General features: G+C 37.2%; 3 protein-coding genes and 1 pseudogene across 3 annotated transcripts; all 4 read left to right on the top strand.

Annotated features, from left to right (window-relative positions):
* The first annotated feature begins 5,846 nt into the window (after positions 1-5,846).
* Positions 5,847-10,405, top strand: LOC132178808 (uncharacterized). The gene is made up of 5 exons (XM_059591366.1): positions 5,847-6,140; positions 6,831-6,963; positions 8,414-8,538; positions 8,701-8,847; positions 10,020-10,405. The coding sequence occupies exons 1-5, from the start codon at positions 5,949-5,951 to the stop codon at positions 10,152-10,154; spliced, it is 732 nt and encodes a 243-aa protein (XP_059447349.1). The 5' UTR covers positions 5,847-5,948; the 3' UTR covers positions 10,155-10,405.
* A 379-nt stretch (positions 10,406-10,784) lies between these two features.
* Positions 10,785-12,573, top strand: LOC132179484 (UDP-glycosyltransferase 708G1-like; annotated as a pseudogene).
* Positions 12,574-13,375: 802 nt separating this feature from the next.
* Positions 13,376-14,844, top strand: LOC132179342 (uncharacterized). The gene is made up of 4 exons (XM_059592047.1): positions 13,376-13,661; positions 13,878-13,967; positions 14,056-14,152; positions 14,494-14,844. Exons 1-4 carry the CDS (start codon positions 13,436-13,438, stop codon positions 14,633-14,635), a joined length of 555 nt encoding a protein of 184 aa, XP_059448030.1. The 5' UTR covers positions 13,376-13,435; the 3' UTR covers positions 14,636-14,844.
* A 2,236-nt stretch (positions 14,845-17,080) lies between these two features.
* LOC132179797 (UDP-glycosyltransferase 708G1-like) lies at positions 17,081-18,496 on the top strand. The gene has a single exon (XM_059592576.1). The coding sequence runs from the start codon at positions 17,111-17,113 to the stop codon at positions 18,494-18,496; it is 1,386 nt and encodes a 461-aa protein (XP_059448559.1). The 5' UTR covers positions 17,081-17,110.
* The last annotated feature ends 726 nt before the right edge of the window (positions 18,497-19,222 follow it).

Below are 19,222 nucleotides of genomic sequence, written 5' to 3' on the forward strand. Positions count from 1 at the left end.
TTTTTTTTTTTTTATATTTCTCCACTTCTTTTTTTTAATTATTATTTTATATTAAAAAAAAAAAAAAAAGTTGTAATTATCGGCAGTGGTTGGCAAGTGAATAATATATGAATTATTTTTGAGATATGTTCCGTTTTTTTTTGTCTGAAACACTGAGTATACAGTGCCAGCACTGTAGCTGGAACAGTACCGTTCCAGCTACAGTGCTGGACCGTTCCGTTCGCAAACAGAGCCATAGCATAAGTTCTTATTGGCCCTGTTAGGCAATGGTGTTGGGCTGGTACTATTCAAGGGCCAATACCGTAGCACTTTTTTTGGGTATATGTGTTTAATTGGTTTTAGTGAAAATGTTTTATGAAAAAAAGTAAAAAAATATATTTTATATAGAAAAAAGTAAAAAATTTGTTTTGTAGTGATTTTTTTATTTAAATAATAAAAAAAAAAATGATTGATATAGTATAAAAAGTAGAGATGTTGAGATTAATTTTGAAGTGAATTTTTTTTTTTTTTTTTGGGATTGAAGCTAGCCCTAGTACAGTAACAGCCCAGGGCCATTGATATCATTGAAGTAAGACAAACCTCCTTAAGAGTGGTCTCAACAGGGAGTTCAATCAGTTAAGGATCATATTTCATTAAGTAGAGGTCATTAGTTCGAATTTATATTCCTCCAACTTGAGTAAACATGTAAAAAAAAAATTACCTTAATGGGCAAAAATGAGAAAATTACCTCACCTCCTTTGGGATTAAAATTCCCTCAAATTTCTTCTGAATTTGAGATTATCTTATTATTAAATCTTAACCATACTTTACATCTAACAATCTACAACATGTCAGCTGTCACACAAAATAAATGTTAAAGTTAATAAAACTTTACTACCTCAATGAACTAGAGAGAGAAAATAAATTTTCATTAATTTTAGCATTTATTTTGTGTGACAGCTGCCTTAACACGTTGTAGATTATTAAATGTAAAGCATAATTAAGAATAATAATAAGAGAACATCAAATTTGAAAGAAATTTGAGGGGATCATGTTCCCCTCCTTTGCAACCTATGTTTTTTCTTTTTTTAATACTAAGTTTCAAGCTAAGGTGACATGTTTACACATGGCATCTATTTTATTTTATTTCATTTTTTATGTACATATATTTTCTCCAAATCAAGAGGAAAGATCCTCAACCCATTTAAAATAGAATTAGGATTAGCTAAGGGAGAGGGGTTTCTCTCCCCCCCTCCCCCCCTCCTCTCTTTCCCCCTCTCTTTTCTTGATCTGTTCCTCCCTTCCATCCCCATCTTTCTTCCCTCCCTCTCTTCCCCGATTTGTGTATTTTTTTTTTTTTGTTGCTTGTTTTTGGATTTCACTTTATTTTTCCTGTTGTTGTTCTTTGTTTGCTTGTTTATTTTTTCTTGCTAGGTGTTTGTTTAGACACACTTTGTGGGTGCCGCTCATAGGGGATTCACTCAAACTTCCCCCAATTCTTTGAGTGCGCCGCCGATCTCCTTCGCACCAGCTTTGCCGTTTACTATCTTCTGCTGGGTCTTTTCACGCGTCCCCACCGCGATGTGCTTCCAACGCCATCTACGCATCGGTTTCCGACAAGCACGCGATCGGTTTTTCTTCCGGCTCTGTCATCCGCCTAGTATGCTCCTATTTTTTAATTTTTAGTTGTATTGCTTTGATTTTCCCTGTATTTTTTTTGTTTTTCTTGCTGCTTGTAATAAGGCCATGTCCTCTCTCTTGATTTACTCGCTTGTTATTTTGGTCCAGACCCCTGGGGTTGTGGATGTGAACGATATCCTGGCTTTCGGGTTTAGGAGGATGTGTGTCGGCATGGGGTCCTTTTGATCCCAGGGTCGAGGAATAAGAGTTACCTATGCATTAGTTTGTGTCTGCTTAGCGTAGATCTGTTATTCCAACTGAAGATTAGTTATAGGTTAGCGGATGTTTGGCGTCTTTGATGTGTAATCTTTTAGTTACGACTTTGATCTTTTAGCTTCAGCTAGGATCTTTCAGAACGTTATGTTCTGTGATTGTAAGAGTTTTAATGCTCTTGATTCCTCTATTAATGAGATAAGAATGATTTTCCTTAAAAAAAAAAAAAGAATTAGGATCATTTCCATTTCAAATGAACTCGATAGTATCCAATTAGTTATAGCGGATGGGCATTTTTGTCCCCTCTTATTAATTTAAAATAGTGCAAAGTGTTTATAAACATTTAAAAGACACATTAAATTTAAAATAGACATTTAACACTATTTTAAATGGGTTAGAAGATATATTCTCCAGACTAATGGGAGGAAATTCCTGTAATTTTTTTGTTTTACATATTTTTTATACGCATTAAAAAATGTTGTTTCGTTTATTACTGTTTATAATCGGTAAATAGATGAAAAATAGATATATGAATTTGTTTTTACTTTTTAAAATTGGGTACCTTTTGATAAAGTGATAATAATTAATAAAGCACAAACAACAATTATGCATTTAAACCTTTTTTGTTTAATCTCTGTCCATGTGCGGTTGGGAAGATTTCCAAAAAATGTGCAAAATATGACGACATACAAAAGTGTCGGTAGAATGACAACATAGTGTGACATGAAGCCCTTCAGAGTTTCTGACCTTTATAAAGGAGAACCCCACTACCCCAGTAACCCAATTCCTATCTCTAATATTTACAGTGTCCATCTCGTAAAACAGAGTATACCCCAGAGGAGTGACGACTGAGAACACAAAGTTTGTTGGTGCCCTGCTATAACAATGGCTAATGCACTTTGTGTTCTCAGGTCACCCCTTTGGGGCTTCTTGTTTACATGGCTTGAGATGAGAGAACCCAAGAAAACCACGGATTCGGATCCAAGGTAATTGGCTAGCAATTTATTTAGTTACAGTGAGACGGGTTTTTTGACCTGAATAGTTGAGTCCTATAAACTCTCTCACAATAACTACTCAAATTGCTACAGTTAATTGCTGTAAATCCTATCCGAACCACAATCCCATATGTTTTATATGACATTCTACTTCATATAATAGGGTTCACCCCATTAGGGTTGACTCCTGAGAACACGGTGGGCGTTGGCTACAATAACATGGCTAATGCCCTGTGTTATCAGGTCACCCTTAATGGGGCACCATGTTTATATGGCATCTCATCTTCAAGTTTTTGAAATCCTTTTACTAGGAGTAGTGGAGCAGGCTGTTTTCTCTTTTTATTATAGAAGCCATGGATTCAGATCCCCAGCAATTTCTTGCCCAAATAAATGGAGGTATTCGGCAACCTATTCGCGTAGGTAAATTTCATACGAATTCTTTCACAATTTGTCAGTTTGGGCAACAAATTGCTGAAGATCCCAATCCATAAGCCACCAGCTGAGGAAAAAAAAAAACAGATATCACATGAGCCATCAAATTGTCACTCATCATTTACATCTTCGCAGGAAAATGCAGTTGTTATTGTCTTGCGGTTTGAGTGGGAACTTAACCAGAGGCCCATAGGAGCTTAATATTGCAGAAGACGCGTTGTTAATGGGCTGAAAAGTCACAGCAAATCCTACCGTTTATTTTTGCTAATAGTTTTATAATAGTCAATACTATGAAATGTGGTGTAAACTCAGTGTCCAATAAAAATTGGACACGCCAACTTGGGACATGAAAGAAAAATAAACATAAAAACAACAAATCAGCCAACCTAACGTCTTTTCTACCGGCTTTATCACAGACACAGACATCGGAGTGAGAAAATTTTCTTTCTTTTGGATTAACATTAAATTTTTATTCTCTTGAAGCATCATCGTAACCCTTCTATCACAATATTATTGGTACAAAAACTCTTTTTCTTCTCACAGTTTACTAGATTCAACTTGCGAAGCCGCCAACTATGTTGTCTTGCTCCGGTGATGCCGTCGGCAGCAGCAAGGGAGGTGGTAGAAGAAGAAGGAGACGGGTATTCTATGTACTGCAAGAGAGAGCGGAGATGGGAAACATGACAAACAATTGAGTGGGTTGATTTGGTGTTTTGTGTTTATTCTATTGGGTGAAATAAGTTGACGTGTCAAAGTTTTATTGGAGGTTGTAAATGAGCACCAAAGCAAGTTATTCTCTTTTTTTATTCATTAAATGTAATAAAATTATGATTATAAGCTATAGATGGAATCATGGAGACGTGATTTGGTTTAAACTTTAAATTAGATTTTAGAGATTTAAAAGTTTATAGTTGTCATAATGCCATTTAAAATTTTAACGGACACTTCATTTTATATATATATATATATATATATATATATTGTTAAATGTAACCAAACAAAATTTTAACAAATAAATCATACATATTATTATTTAATTATTTAAAATTTGAAATGACATCATATACATCTTAAATACAAGTAAATAAAATATTGACAGTAAAAACTAAAAGAGTTAAACTTAAATCAGGATGAGCCTGAAAACTCCATGTTACAACCCCCATTCGACGAGACCCATGCCATGGGTCTGGCCAGGTTTACGAAGGGCTCCCTTCACCAGTTCTTTCAGCTTTTTTGTTTTTTTCTTTCTCAAAGCAAATTTAGTGTATTTGGTCTTAGATTATTTTGGTGCACTTTTTATATTTTTGCTTAGGTGTCAACTGTTGATTGGGGGGCTCTAACATGGGGTTTTGAGGCTCATCTTGATTTAAGTTTAACTCTTTTAGTTTTTTTCGCCAGACCCACGGCGTGAGTCTGGCCACCCACGCCGTGGGTCACCACTCTCCTGCACCGGTTTCCTGTCTTTATGGTGATAAAATTCTTAAAGAGTTAACTTTTCACATCTACGTTTTAGTTTTGAATAAAAAAATGAGTTTTAAGGCATTAGAAACGAGTTTTCAAGTGGGTCACGACCAATTTTCAGGTGGGGGTCTGGTGGCAGGGGTATTTTTTATCTCTTTTTTTTTTTTTTTTTTTTTTTTTTTTTTTTTTTTTTTCACTTTGATTTGCCATTTTTATTCTCACTTTGGTTTTTTGAACTTTTAAATGATGATGTGTTAGATGGAGAATGAATGCTACAAAATGACCCTTTTACATATGGTCCAGAATGTTGGGGCTCTTCAAACTAAAAATACGGAAATTAAGAGAATCTTGTACCTAAGTTAGGACGAAAGCGGACCAGATTTTATTTAAACATTCTAATAGAGTGAGAAACTGCAGACGAATTTTTTTTTTTTTTGATATCGAGGAACCTCTACAAGGCAGGGCCCTTCGGACCCACCCCTGCAGAGTAAATCCCGGCCCCGTGCACCGCACCCTCGGAAGTTTCCCTACACGGAACAGGGTAAGTCACTGGCTATTCACCAGAGGGATGTGGCCCCAAGGGGGAGGTAGCACCTGGTGGGTTTCGAAACTGCAAACGAATTGCTCTATACTTCCACGTTTTATTTGTCAACTTGAATTGAAGGATGAAAATGGATCCAGATCCCCTCATATTAGAGGGGAAATATGAAGCTCTCATATTGTTTATCCTGACCATTCATTTTCATTCAACAGCTCACATCACTCCATGTGTCTCACTTTATTAATAAAATATTAATTAATTTTTTTTTAAAAAATAATAAAAAAATTAAAATAAAAAAAAAAAGCTAGGTGGCCGGCCACCCCAATTGAGCCTAGGGGTGGCTTCGGCCACTCCACACTGGCCACCCTATATGACGCGGCCACCCCAGCTTTTTATAAATTTGATTTTAATTTTTAATTTTTTAATTTTTTTTAAAGTTAATTAATATTTTATTATATATTTGAGTGAGACACGTGACGTGGACTATCGGATGAAAATGGACCGATATGATGGAAATATAAGAGCATTCTCCCTATGAGGGGATCCGGATCCGCTGTAAATCCAAAACGCATGATCATTTTCTTTTTCCTCGCACAAAAGGTTCTCTAAAACCTTAACCCCAGCGACCCGTCAGCACATCGAGCGCCATGGACATGGAGATCGATACCCGGAAAGAAGAACTTCAGATCAAAGACGATGACCTCTTCAGAGCCGCGGAATCCGGAGACGCCTCGACTTTCAAATCTCTCTCTCAGGAGCAGCTCTCCAGAGCTCTCTCTCTGAGGAACGAGGACAGCCGGTCCCTCCTCCACGTGGCCGCATCTTCTGCTCAATCCGAGGTCGGTCCTTATGCTGGTGTCACTTTACATTTTTTTTACAGAAATTAGTCAGTATTGCATGATATGAATCAAACTTACACCAATGTCAAATGAATGATTTAAAATCTGAAATCCAAACTGTAAATTGGTCTGCCTTCCCGAAGTGTGCGCTTCTGCCTCTGATTGGTTGCTGGGAAAAAAGAAGGAAAGGGACAAAGCAAATTTTGTTTGGTTTGTTGCTTTCCTTTGCTATTGATTTCCGAGAAAGGAATATCTGATTTAAATTGGACCAAATAGTCCTATTTCCCAGGAAATGGTAAATAGGACACTTGATGTTTGGATATCATCAATTTCTTTTCTGCATTGAGGAGCATTGTAGTTCCTCATGGTTCGCATTTTGCGAGTTTAGACCAGTGAATCTATATGCTATGTTGAGATATTGGTATTACGTTGCTGTGGTACTTCAATATCTGTATTGATCTGGGAAGCACCAGGAGTTGTTAACCTCCGAGATTAGACCAGTGAATCTATATGCTGTGTTGAGATACTGGTATTACGTTGTTGTGGTACTTCAATAACTGTATTGATTTGGGAAGCACCAGGAGTTGTTAACCTCCGTAGAAATATTGTTACCGCTTTACTTTTGGTGCTTTGTTCTTGGAATTTTTTTAATCCATGAATTTTAACTGTTATGAAACTTGATGGGATCAGGTGTTAAAGGTATTGTCGGCAATTGACGAATCAAAAAGTGTGATAAACAGTGCAGATGAAGAAGGGTGGGTGCCTCTTCATTCGGCAGCTAGCATTGGGAATTCAGAAATAGTAGAAATTTTATTAAGCAGAGGTAGGAGTTCATACTTTCTGCTTGATTTGTTTTTTGAATTATTATTCCTCGTGTCAATCTTGGAATTGTTTACTTGGTTACAAAAAGAACTCCAAGCTAGTCGCTTGTAGGTACAGTTGGAAACCCATGATTTGACCAAAATGAATTGAATTAGGATTCGTGTGATTTGGCCAACAAAGGACTAAATCACATCAGATTTGCCTCATTTTAGATTCATTTCAATTTACCTAAGACACCTTTTACCAAATCCCAGAAATATCTCTATTGTATTTAAACACAACAAATGAATTCCTATTTATGCCTATTCCAAATAAAATGGATTGAACTGCAAAACCAATTCAAATTAATTTATCAACAAATTTGAGTTATGAATTCAAATTGTAATTCATTCATCACAATGAATTTAATTGAATTTGAATTTCAACCTTGATGATGCATAATTTCGCATAGCCGGACTGGACAGCTGATACCTGCAAAACAAGGGGAGAACCACCAGAGTGGCGCCAGCATGGGGCCAACGGGGGGCCTCCGATAGTTAAGTTAGTGACGAGTTCTCAAAGAGAGGGACTCAATAGAGAAAAATTGGGTTGTGAGAGACAAACCTTTCCTTTGGAGAAGATGGGGTGTTTTAACTTAGGCTCCCTGATGACTTTTTTAGTTTTTGTGCGAGTGGGCCTCTATGTCGATTGGGCCTTTATCTTTAGGCACTGGGCCTATTTTTGTCCACATCAAACCCAAACTTATTTCTTTTTGTTCACTTCCAAATCTTTCTTTCGCTTTGAAAAGTTATCTTTATTATGTGGGTTATTACATCATATTTTGGCACTGGCATAATATACTGTTCTTTTTCCAAATTCTTCTTTGAGTTTAGGCCTTAACTTGGTAAGCTTCTGAACCAACATAGCGTCTGATCGGAGGAAGAGATATTTGGGGCAGTTTAGGCTTTATTACAGGCTAATGGTTACTGTTCCACCCATCAATCCACACGTCTGATTGATCAAACATTTTTAGTTTGGTTTGTCTGCAAAAATGACATGCATACATATTTGCACATATATCCCACCCCAACTTCGCGGATGAGAGGTCTGATTCTGTAATTCTGCCATCAAGCTGCATACCATAAATCTTAGGCAAGCATATGTGCTATTGCCTCATAGGGAAACACTGTTATTTATGATGGATTTATCAATTAATGGGAGCAGATTAGGTGCTAAGCTGTTTATGTTAGCAGCTTATGGGAGCATATATCCTACACTCACACCCAAATTCATGGTAGCAGCAGCAAGATAATATAACAGCCAACATTTTAGTTGTCAATTCCTTTTCCTGTTTAACACCACCCACCTCCTCCCCCCCCAAAGCCCCCAGCATGTTTTTAAACCTTCATGCCTATGTTGTGGAAAACTGCGACGTATGTAATCTCAAATGCTATGTTTTTTGCACTTAACAGGAGCTGATGTCAATTTGAAAAATAGCGGTGGTCGCACTGCTCTTCACTATGCCGCCAGTAAGGGGTGGCTGAAGATTGCTGAAATTCTAATCTCGCAAGGGGCAAAGATTAATCTGAAGGACAAGGCATGTAACTTCACAATAGAGAATTTTTACTTAATCTGGCATAACTCTATTTTCCATATATTGCCATCTTCATGTGCACATTACGTGTAAAAAAATGTTCATTTTTGAATGCTTGTGCATTTTCTCTTTCAACACCAGTCATATGACATTCAGCGTCTCCAGGTTGGTTGCACCCCATTGCATCGGGCAGCTAGCACGGGCAACTCAGAATTGTGTGAATTTTTAATTGAGGAAGGAGCAGAGGTTGATGCTGTTGATAAAGCTGGTCAGACTTGTCTTATGAATGCAGTTATTTGCCATAACAAAGAGGTATGCTTGGTTAGAGTTCCTAGAGAACACCTCTTTCTAATATTCACTTGAAAATTATTTTCAGTAAAATTTATTCCATTATTAATTTCATGTCTATTGTGTTCTAGACCTACCATTTCTTCCAATCCTTTGTTGAGCCTACTGCCTACTTTACCTATCCTGTGCCTGGGGCCTCATCATTTTAATAGTATAGTTAAGATACAAATTTCTTGATTTTCCTAGCAAAAATCTAAATGGAAAGAAATATGTGTTTTTTTACTAATATAGTTATGATACAGCTTTCTTGATTTTCCCAGCAAAATACATAAGGGAAAGAAAGATGGTGGGGAAAATGATTAATTTTAGCAAGTGCATGGTTGGTTGTTTATTTTATCAATCACGTATGGGTCTGTATTGAACAAAAACTTCCTGGATAAAGATAGTTTTCATTTATTGTTGTTGTTGTTATTATTATTATTATTATTACGAAGATTGAAGATCAAAATATATGTCGCAGACATTTTTTATTTTTTCTTCTTCTTCTGAGATTGAGCTTGAACCAAGCTGTTCTCTCTCTCTAACAAAGCTTGCCCTGAGCTTGAGCTTCTTCACAAGCTTTACCAAGATTGTTTCAAAATTTATCGCGTTAGAATGAAACAGTAATAAATTTCACCATACGAATTGCAATGTATATTGAGTCGGTTCTATATTGCTGGAAGCCTATTGAAACAGGAGGCATTTTGCATGAGGTGTTAAATCTCTGTTTTCTTTATTATTAGACATGAATCCCCAGTGTACTAAGAAATTGAGGAAATTTTCATTTTGTTTATTTGTGGTGTCTTTTGAGGAATAGAAGAGAGTTGTGGAATATCCATATTATCAATGACCTTTTAAAGAGACAACGATAAACTATTCATAATTAGGTAATTATAATGTTTTGTTTGGGGGTGTATATTGGACGTCATATGCAAAATAAACTTGTTGATTTACTTAAGGTTCTTCTAGATGATTTCCGTTTCAAGTACTAAATAGTCTGTTTTTTCCCTGGTTTCCAAAATTTATTACTATAGTCAAGATGAATTTTGAAGAGAAATGCTAAACATGGTACAAAGTTGGTTCTTGTCTATCAGATACGAGGTCGAATGCAATTATTACTTTTTTAAATGATCTGTTGATCTGTGTTTGGTTGGCAGATAGCTCTCCTTTTAGTAAGGCATGGAGCAGATGTAGATGTGGAAGACAAGGAAGGATACACTGTGCTTGGTCGAGCTTCAGATGATTTTAGACCATTGCTAGTTGATGCTGCTAAGGCCATGCTAGAAGGATGAATTTCTTCCTGAATAGCATATTAGGAGAGGGAATTCCAAGTTAAGTGGATGAAGTGTGCTTTGTGAATAAATTCGACATAAGTTGTGCAAAAAGCACGAAAATTCACCGTACAGCTTACATTTAAACCGTCGTTGAGATTGAATACGAAGTTACGAACAATGAAAGGAACTAGGATTTTTCTTGATTTAATCATAACAGAGACTATGCTGATAGCTATATTTAGGTGGAAATTACTTGCTGCGATTTAATTGATGATAGCAGAGCATGTGTTGAATTTAATCAAACTTGTGGAATTTGTGCCATATGGAGATTCAAACAAAAAAACAAAAATTATCGAAGCTTGATTTAATTTAAAAGGTAATTGTTATGTGGTTAAAATGGTTGATTCCGAGAGCTCAAATGGTACTTCCTCCCTTAATAATATGGCTAATAATTTTTGACACAATTCGCAAATCCGATGCTAACCTAACATGAAATTAAATGATTAGGGTTGAATAATTTGATTTATATAATTAAATTGATTGGTTTATGGTTGATTTATACAGTCTAACATTCATGTTTCAACACGATAAGAGCTTAATACATGACATAATAACATGTAATTTTTAACATAATTCATAATTCACGAATTCAATATAAATTTAATTCAAAATTGAGATAGGTGCAGGTACCATGTGTAGCCGAAACCGGTAATATTGAGGTAGGTGCAGCTACCATGTATTTTAGGAACTTTACCAAGTAGTGTCGATCAACTATTTAAAGGCCTGTGCGAACAGATGTGACAAACTCGTCGTTCTTGTCCCATTCTGACTTCGCGCATCTAAAGCTTTAACCGTTGCCAACACCTACTCAGGCTCCTCTAACAATGTCGATTTCTGATGCCCTGCACCCTCATCCTCCCCACGTAGCTCTTTTCCCCAGTGCTGGCATGGGCCATTTGATACCCTTCCTTAGACTTGCCGCACGGCTCATCCATCACCACTGCCGTGTCACCCTCATCACCGCCCACCCCACCGTCTCACTCGCCGAGTCTCACTTCGTCTCCCGCTTCCTCTCTGCTTTCCCTCAAGTCTCCGAGGCGCAATTCCACCTCCTCCCTTTGGACCTTTCCTCACCCAAATCTACTGACCCCTTCTTTCTCGGATTTGAAGCAATGCGTTGCTCGGCTCACTCGCTTTCTCCCCTCCTCGCCTCACTTTCTCCATCTCTCCATGCCCTCGTCTTTGATGTGACTTTGATTTCCTCCGTCATTCCAATTACTGAAGCCTTACATATCCCTAGCTACATCCTCTTCACATCATCAGCCAGGATGTTATCTTTCTTTTCATACTTCCCCACCTTTGCATCCAATGCTACTGACGATTCTGCTCAAATTCCAGGCCTTACGCCAATACCCAGATCCTCAATCCCTCCCCTGCTTCTTATCTCAGATAATCTCTTTGCTAACATATTCAAGGAAGACAGTCCTAAAGTTCCAAAATTAAATGGGATTGTAATAAATTCGTTTGATGGGCTTGAAGCAGAGTCACTAGAAGCTCTTAATGGCGGAAAAGTAATTGAGGGGTGCCATCTTTGTTCGCGGTCGGACCTTTAGCGGCATGTGAGTTTGAGAGAGGAGAGTGCGGCGATCAATTGAAGTGGCTCGATGAGCAACCGAATGGGTCGGTTGTATATGTTAGCTTTGGTAGTCGGACAGCCATGTCAAGGGATCAAACAAGGGAGATAGGGAATGGGTTGATCAAAAGTGGGTGTAGATTTTTGTGGGTGGTGAAGGACAAGAAAGTTGACAAGGAGGAAGAAGAGGGCTTGGACGAGGTAGTGGGGCGTGAGCTGATGGGGCGTATGAAGGGGTTGGGATTGGTGGTGAAGAATTGGGTGGACCAAGGAGAGGTACTGGGCCACAAAGCTGTGGGAGGTTTTGTGAGCCATTGTGGATGGAACTCGGTGGCTGAGGCTGCTTGGCACGGCGTGCCCATTTTAGGGTGGCCCCACCATGGGGATCAGAAGATTAATGCGGAGGTGGTGGAGATGAGTGGGCTTGGAATGTGGGTGAGGAGTTGGGGATGGGCAGAGCAGATTGTTGTGAAGGGGGAAGAGATTGGAGACAGAATTAGAGAGATGATGGGGAGTGAATTGTTGAGGAGGAAAGCTGCAGGGGTTAAAGAAGAGGCTAGGAAAGCTGTTGGAGTTGGTGGAAGTTGTGGGATAAATCTTATGCGACTTTTTCAAGAGTGGAAGACGAGCAAAGGGAGCATTTGATGATACCCCGAATGGTTGGTCTGATTGTCTCTATTAATAAAGGACGCTTTTGGCGATCGTGGGAGAGCTTCGTCTTTCCCCCTCCCTCCAGTAATGCTAGGATTAGTCTTTTCTTAGTAAGGAATAACAACATAATGTAGCAATGTATGTTGTTGATTGAACCACATAAATTTTTTTGTGTTTATTTTATTATTTCGCATTTAATATTCATAATTTTATGAATTTCTTCATGCTCCTCTGCTACGCCCATGCGCCTCTCCTCCAATACCACCGGCTCAACACGCGCCACCCTGACACACATGTGTATTACTTGCCGCCACATCCGTTGTCTCTTTTTGGTCCACACCTTATTAAATCGTTGGCTTCCCTCTACTTCACTCACTTGACTTCAAAAATTGGTTCTTTATTTTTACCTTTAGGCTTTAGAGAACCCTAGATGTGGTTGTAGATCCCGTTTTGGTGTCCACCAATCTTTTTATGCCGAGTACCGTCCTTACTGGACACTGTTGGCATAGAAAAAAGGCAGGAAAAAACGTGTCCGGTAAAAAAGTTTTATGTTTTGCAAGAGCATTTTTAATAGAGGAACCAAATTTTTATATAAAATGCCTTTTCGAAACGCATTTTATCTAGTTCAGCTAATAAATTTTTAAAGGTCTTATACATCCAATTAAGATAGAAAAAATAGGAAAAGTTTTGGAAAAAGAGAACATGTGAGAGAAAAAGTAGAAAAAAAATTTGAAAAAAAGAGAAAACAAGTGAGAAAAATAATAATAATAAAAAAATACTTCCCTTAAAAAATGCTGCTACATTTAACTTATAAATAAGTGAGAAACATTTGATTCTTCCGCTGTGAATGTTCTAACAAGTTTGATAGGTCAATTATAATTCATAAGAAAAAACATGTAACCAATAAAAGTATGCCACGAGAGCATTCTTAGTGTATCTCAGCGATTGTTATCCACCGTTTGTTTTTCCCTCCCTATCATCTCCCTCAAAGCCGGACAGTGAGGGAGAAACAACTATGGTTTCCTTTTCACTCTCTCCTCTCTCCCACTCTCTCTCTCAATTTTCTTCCGCCAACTTCACCGTCTGTGAGAAACCCACTTACCGTCCAAAGAAGATCCAAATTGGGTGCGGTTCTGGTTCTTCTTCTTCTTCTTCCTCATCTTCGTTACCACGCCGCCGAGTTCTTCACAGGTCTCTCCCTCTGGCTGCTTCAGTTATTGTTCTTCTCTCGTCAAATCCAGGTATCCGGAAAGCCCAATAATGAACTCGATTTCATTTCTCTTTCTAATATCTCCTGTACAAAAACAAAGAACCCAAGTTTCCTATATTCATCTATTTCATATCTCTTATTGTCATTTGATTGGTGGGGATTTGCCTATTGAATCTTTTCCGCAAAATGTGAGTGACAAAATCCAGGTCCATAGTAGAACTGATTACTCGTTCTTTTGGGTTTGCAGCCAATGCTGGATTTCTGTCAGGATCCCCTGGAATAGAATCAGTACCTGGTCCTAAGTTGCCTGAAATTGACTTTCTCAATCGCTTCAACGGTTTGATACTCGATACTCTCTATTATAATATCAGCATTGAATCCATGGTTGATGTGTCAAATGACATCATACTGTTCTTCTTTTCCAGAAGAAAACCAGAAGAAGTACGCGGAAAATGATTCAAGATTCAAATCATCTCCCCTGCTCAAAGAATACTTAGAGAAATCCAAGTCGAACAAAGAAAAGTAATTTTTTTGGTTATGTGTTAATTATCAAACAGCTTCAATTGGGCTCTATAAGTGAATTGGTTTTTTTCATATCCAGTGTTTGTGTTGCTTAGAAATAGCTTTTTAGATGTCCCCTTGTCTAGATTTGAGATGTTATATTGTGATGATGCCATTAACCCGTCTAAAATTCAATGATAATTTTCATGGTCAAATCAAGGAAAGTAGTAAAATAGGAAAAAGGAAAATTGGGAAAGTAACATAAGAAGATGTTGATTACTTGTGGCTTGTGAGTTTGAAGTCTGCTTGACTAGATTTGTGATGTTATATTGTAAATGATGCCACATTTTGGAAATTTTCAGGAACCGTCAAGAAACACAGGACAAGTACTGCTTACGTGGGGCAGAATGGGGTGTGGGAGATTGTTCAGCAGAGGGAATGTCACCTATGGACAGAGAGAAGTTCATTTTGATGTTGAAGCAGAAGGTTGGAGTGAAAGAATGAAGCAGCTGTAGCCTGTAGGTAATGGTTTCTTGGGTTAGCACTTAGCAGCAATGGGTAAATCTTACCATGTAAAATCACATTTCAGAACAGTTTCTTACAACAGGATGGCATATGCATCCTTTTTTTTCTTTCAATTGTTGTCTTTTATGTAATATGGGCGACTGGGTGTTTGATTAGCTAAGCTATTGCTATATTTAGTTGCTTCTTAATTAGGCTGGTTGAATGACAATAATAACTATAACCTATGTGGCTGAACATGCTCTTTCTGATGCAGCAGATCGTGTGGGATCAACAACTCTTCTATAATGAAGTCTGAAAAAAGACTTTAAGATTATAGGAAAGTATAGAAAACTCTTTCTATAGTGTTTCTTTTTTGATAAAATATGAATAACAATCAATAATGGTGGCCTAAACCGGCCTTATTATGTTTAAATAAAACTAGGGTTTCAGAAATATGGAAAGAGGGAACAGAGACATATTTGGAGGGCTTTTGTGTAAATAATAATGGGTGTGGTATTCCATCAAGAAATGAATACATAATCCCTCCTGTTTGAGAAATGGTTATTCCTGCTAAATAACTATTTCCAGAAATAATAAAGCAACCAATTAAATGATAGAAAGAAATATCTATTTCATTTAAAATTTTAACCTGCATACCAAATGTGCCCTAAAAAAGAAAACACTTGCGCAATTTTGCACCACACAAACTCACTACCCCAACTGTGTTTATCCTATACCTTCCTAAAATCATTAATGAGTAAGGTTATCTTTTATTTTCAAAAGATAATTATTATTGAACTTTCATCCAATAATAATTTAAAAATTCATGTTACTTTTGAAATGATAAAAATATAAATTACACCATCATTAATATTTTATTTTCTTTCTCGCAAGTACACATGACGGGATACGGTTAGAAATGGAGAGGAGTTAGTCCGGCAAAAAAGTATTAAAATAAAAATAAAATTGTCATTTTTATTAAAATTAGAACAATTTTTTCCTTTTTTTTTTTTTTTTTTTTTTTGCCTAATTGACTCCTTTTTATTTCAAATAAAATAAAATAAAAAAACCTATTCCAAACGTGACACACCTTTACACCTACACGATGATATAGGCTTGGTCCCCCTTGCTGACGCATAAACAAACTTCATCCCCACACACGTTAATTGCCGCACCTACTCACTATTATCACGTTCTTTCCACATGCACATAAAGAGGACACGTCGGTCTTCTTTTCCTGTACAGACAAGAAATTTCTCATTTCTTGCTGACTCGATTTTTACTGCGGAATACGCTTATTGATTAAAACTGTTAATTGTATTTGTATAAATGATTAGTATTAATTGTCTAGCCAGTGATAGAGGGAGGGGAGACCGGCATAGGCCATGAACCCTCCCCAAAAATAAGGAAAAAAATTTTATAAGAAAAAAAAAAAGTAAAATTTTAATTTTATTTATTTGGCCCTTACAAAAAAAATTAGGCCATATTTTTAAAATTTTTGGCTCTATTCTTAAATTTTTTGGGCTATACCCATTAATTATTATTATTATTTTTTTGCCCTTACGTCCTTTCCCATGCAAAACCTGCATTTCAAAATTTCTAGAATCAGAGAAAAGAGACTGCTATTCACTTGTTTTGTTGTTTGGAAAAATGAGAGTAAATGGGTACACACACGTGGCAAGAGACAAGAGTGAGTAGTGACTTTTTATTGTTTATTTTTTCAAAGTTCCAATTTTCTTGTCTTGCCATGCATTGTGTGTGTGCTTGTGAGAATTTAAGTATGGGAATGGGTGCTCCAAGGCAGGTGGGGAGGGTGAGAATTATAGTTATTTAGTTATTATTTAATAAGTATAGTTATTTGATTGCAATCTACAATATTTTTTAATTTTTATTCGATAATTATAGTTTTGGGTAGTCTTTAGTTCATAAAAAAAAAAAGCAAAATATTTTTTTTAATAAAAAAAATTATAAAGAACCGAAAAAGAAAAAAAAAAAATTGGTTGGCCCTTCCCAAAATTTTTTTTGGCTCCGTCTCTGCGCCTAGCGGTTAAAAATTTAATTTAATTTTTTTAAAAAAACCAAAACGATGTCGTTTGTAACTTTATATGGTAATACAATAATATCATACTATATACAACATCGTTTCTAAATTTTTATATATATTTAAAATTTTAAACGAAAAAACGACATCATTTATGTATATATATATATATATATATAAGCGATTAGTGGTTTTGAAAAAAATTTAAAACTGTTAACTGTAAGTGTTTAGGTGGTTAACGATTTTGTTTACCACCTTCAAAGGCAATTAGCGGTTAAGTTAGTGTGGTTATTAACCGAATAACCGTGCGCTTTTCACCCTTAGATTTTGGCTTATATAGTTAACAAATATCGGATTTGGATGGAGAAAAAAAATGAAAACGTAAAAGAATACCAGAACGAAGACCCAGGCTCCAGGATTCAACAACACCAAGCATGTCGAGTTCGGAAGCCCTTCATCTTCATGTAGCTCTCCTCCCTAGCGCTGGCATGGGCCATCTCACACCCTTCCTTAGACTTGCTGCACTGCTCGTGCAGCACCACTGCCATGTCACCCTCGTCACCACCCACCCCACCGTCTCACTCGCCGAGTCTCACTTCGTCTCCCGCTTCCTCTCTGCTTTCCCTCAAGTCTCCGAGGTGCAATTCCACCTCCTCCCTTTGGACCTTTCCTCACCCAAATCTACCGACCCCTTCTTTCTCGGATTTGAAGCAATGCGTCGCTCGGCTCACCCGCTTTCTCCTCTCCTCGCCTCACTTTCTCCACCTCTCCATGCTCTCGTCTTTGATGTGACTTTGATTTCCTCCGTCATTCCAATTACTGAAGCCTTACATATCCCTAGCTACATCCTCTTCACATCATCAGCCAGGATGTTGTCTTTCTTTTCATACTTCCCCACCTTTGCATCCAATGCTACCGACGATTCAGCTCAAATTCCAGGCCTTACACCAATACCCAGATCCTCAATCCCTCCCCTGCTTCTTATCTCAGATAATCTCTTTGCTAACATATTCAAGGAAGACAGTCCTAAAGTTCCAAAATTAAATGGGATTGTAATCAATTCGTTTGAAGGGCTTGAAGCAGAGTCACTAGAGGCTCTTAATGGCGGAAAAGTAATTGAGGGGTTTCCATCTTTATTTGCCGTCGGACCTTTCGCGGCATGTGAGTTTGAGAGAGGAGAGTGCGGCGATCAATTGAAGTGGCTCGATGAGCAACCGAATGGGTCGGTGGTGTATGTTAGCTTTGGTAGTCGGACAGCCATGTCGAGGGATCAAACAAGAGAGATAGGGAATGGGTTGATCAAAAGTGGGTGTAGATTTTTGTGGGTGGTGAAGGACAAGAAAGTTGACAAGGAGGAAGAAGAGGGCTTGGACGAGATAGTGGGGCGTGAGCTGATGGGGCGTATGAAGGGGATGGGATTGGTGGTGAAGAATTGGGTGGACCAAGGAGAGATACTGCGTCACAGAGCTGTGGGGGGGTTTGTGAGCCATTGCGGATGGAACTCGGTGGTTGAGGCTGCTTGGCATGGTGTGCCGATTTTAGGGTGGCCCCAACATGGGGATCAGAAGATTAATGCGGAGGTGGTGGAGATGAGTGGGCTTGGGATGTGGGTGAGGAGTTGGGGATGGGCAGAGCAGGTTGTTGTAAAGGGGGAAGAGATTGGAGACAGAATTAGAGAGATGATGGGGAGTGAATTGTTGAGGAGGAAAGCTGCAGGGGTTAAAGAAGAGGCAAGGAAAGCTGTTGGAGATGGTGGAAGTTGTGGGATAAATCTTACGAGACTTTTTCAAGAGTGGAAGATGAGGAATATGAACATTTGATGCTTTTCCAAATTGATGCTTTCCCAATTGTAATTGGTGATAGGGACTTAAACCTATTGTAATAATGAATTGTTACCGAAGAAAATAATCTACATGAAATTTGGTACATTTTAGTGTGGATGATTGAGCATTATCACAAGTGTTTTTTTTTAGATTTGAATGAGTATTTTGTATTCTACTTTGAGTCGAGTATTGATTGTTTAATTTTGGCTTATTTAATTTTATTTTTTAGCACGAGTTGAGCTCGAGTTCATTATCGAGCTAGATATTATGTTCAAGTTTGCCTCATTTATTTTACAGACGAATTCAAACTTGTTCAGACTCATATTTAATTAACTTATTCATTTCTTATATAAAATAAATATCATGATTGTTTATCTTTTCATAAATCTATCCTAATTATTAATTATTAACATTTTATCATTTGAGTTAATTGAATTAATTAACTTGAATCTTAAATAATCGAATCTCAAGTTTATATAAAACATTTTATACTATGTATATAAATTCATTACACACATCCATACATACATACAAACACACAAATCTCTAAAACTAAACTCACAAGTCATATCTATCATATTATGAAAAAAAATTCATTTTTACTTAAGATATTCTTATTACAAAATTAAAATAATACTAAAAAAATTGTAAAAATTAAGTTATATGAGTTTATAGAAGGTTATTCGAATCGAGTTAAATTTATTTGAGTATATCTTATTTAAT

Source organism: Corylus avellana, chromosome ca4 (genome assembly GCF_901000735.1).
Source record: "Corylus avellana chromosome ca4, CavTom2PMs-1.0".
Classification (NCBI taxonomy): Eukaryota; Viridiplantae; Streptophyta; class Magnoliopsida; order Fagales; family Betulaceae; genus Corylus; species Corylus avellana.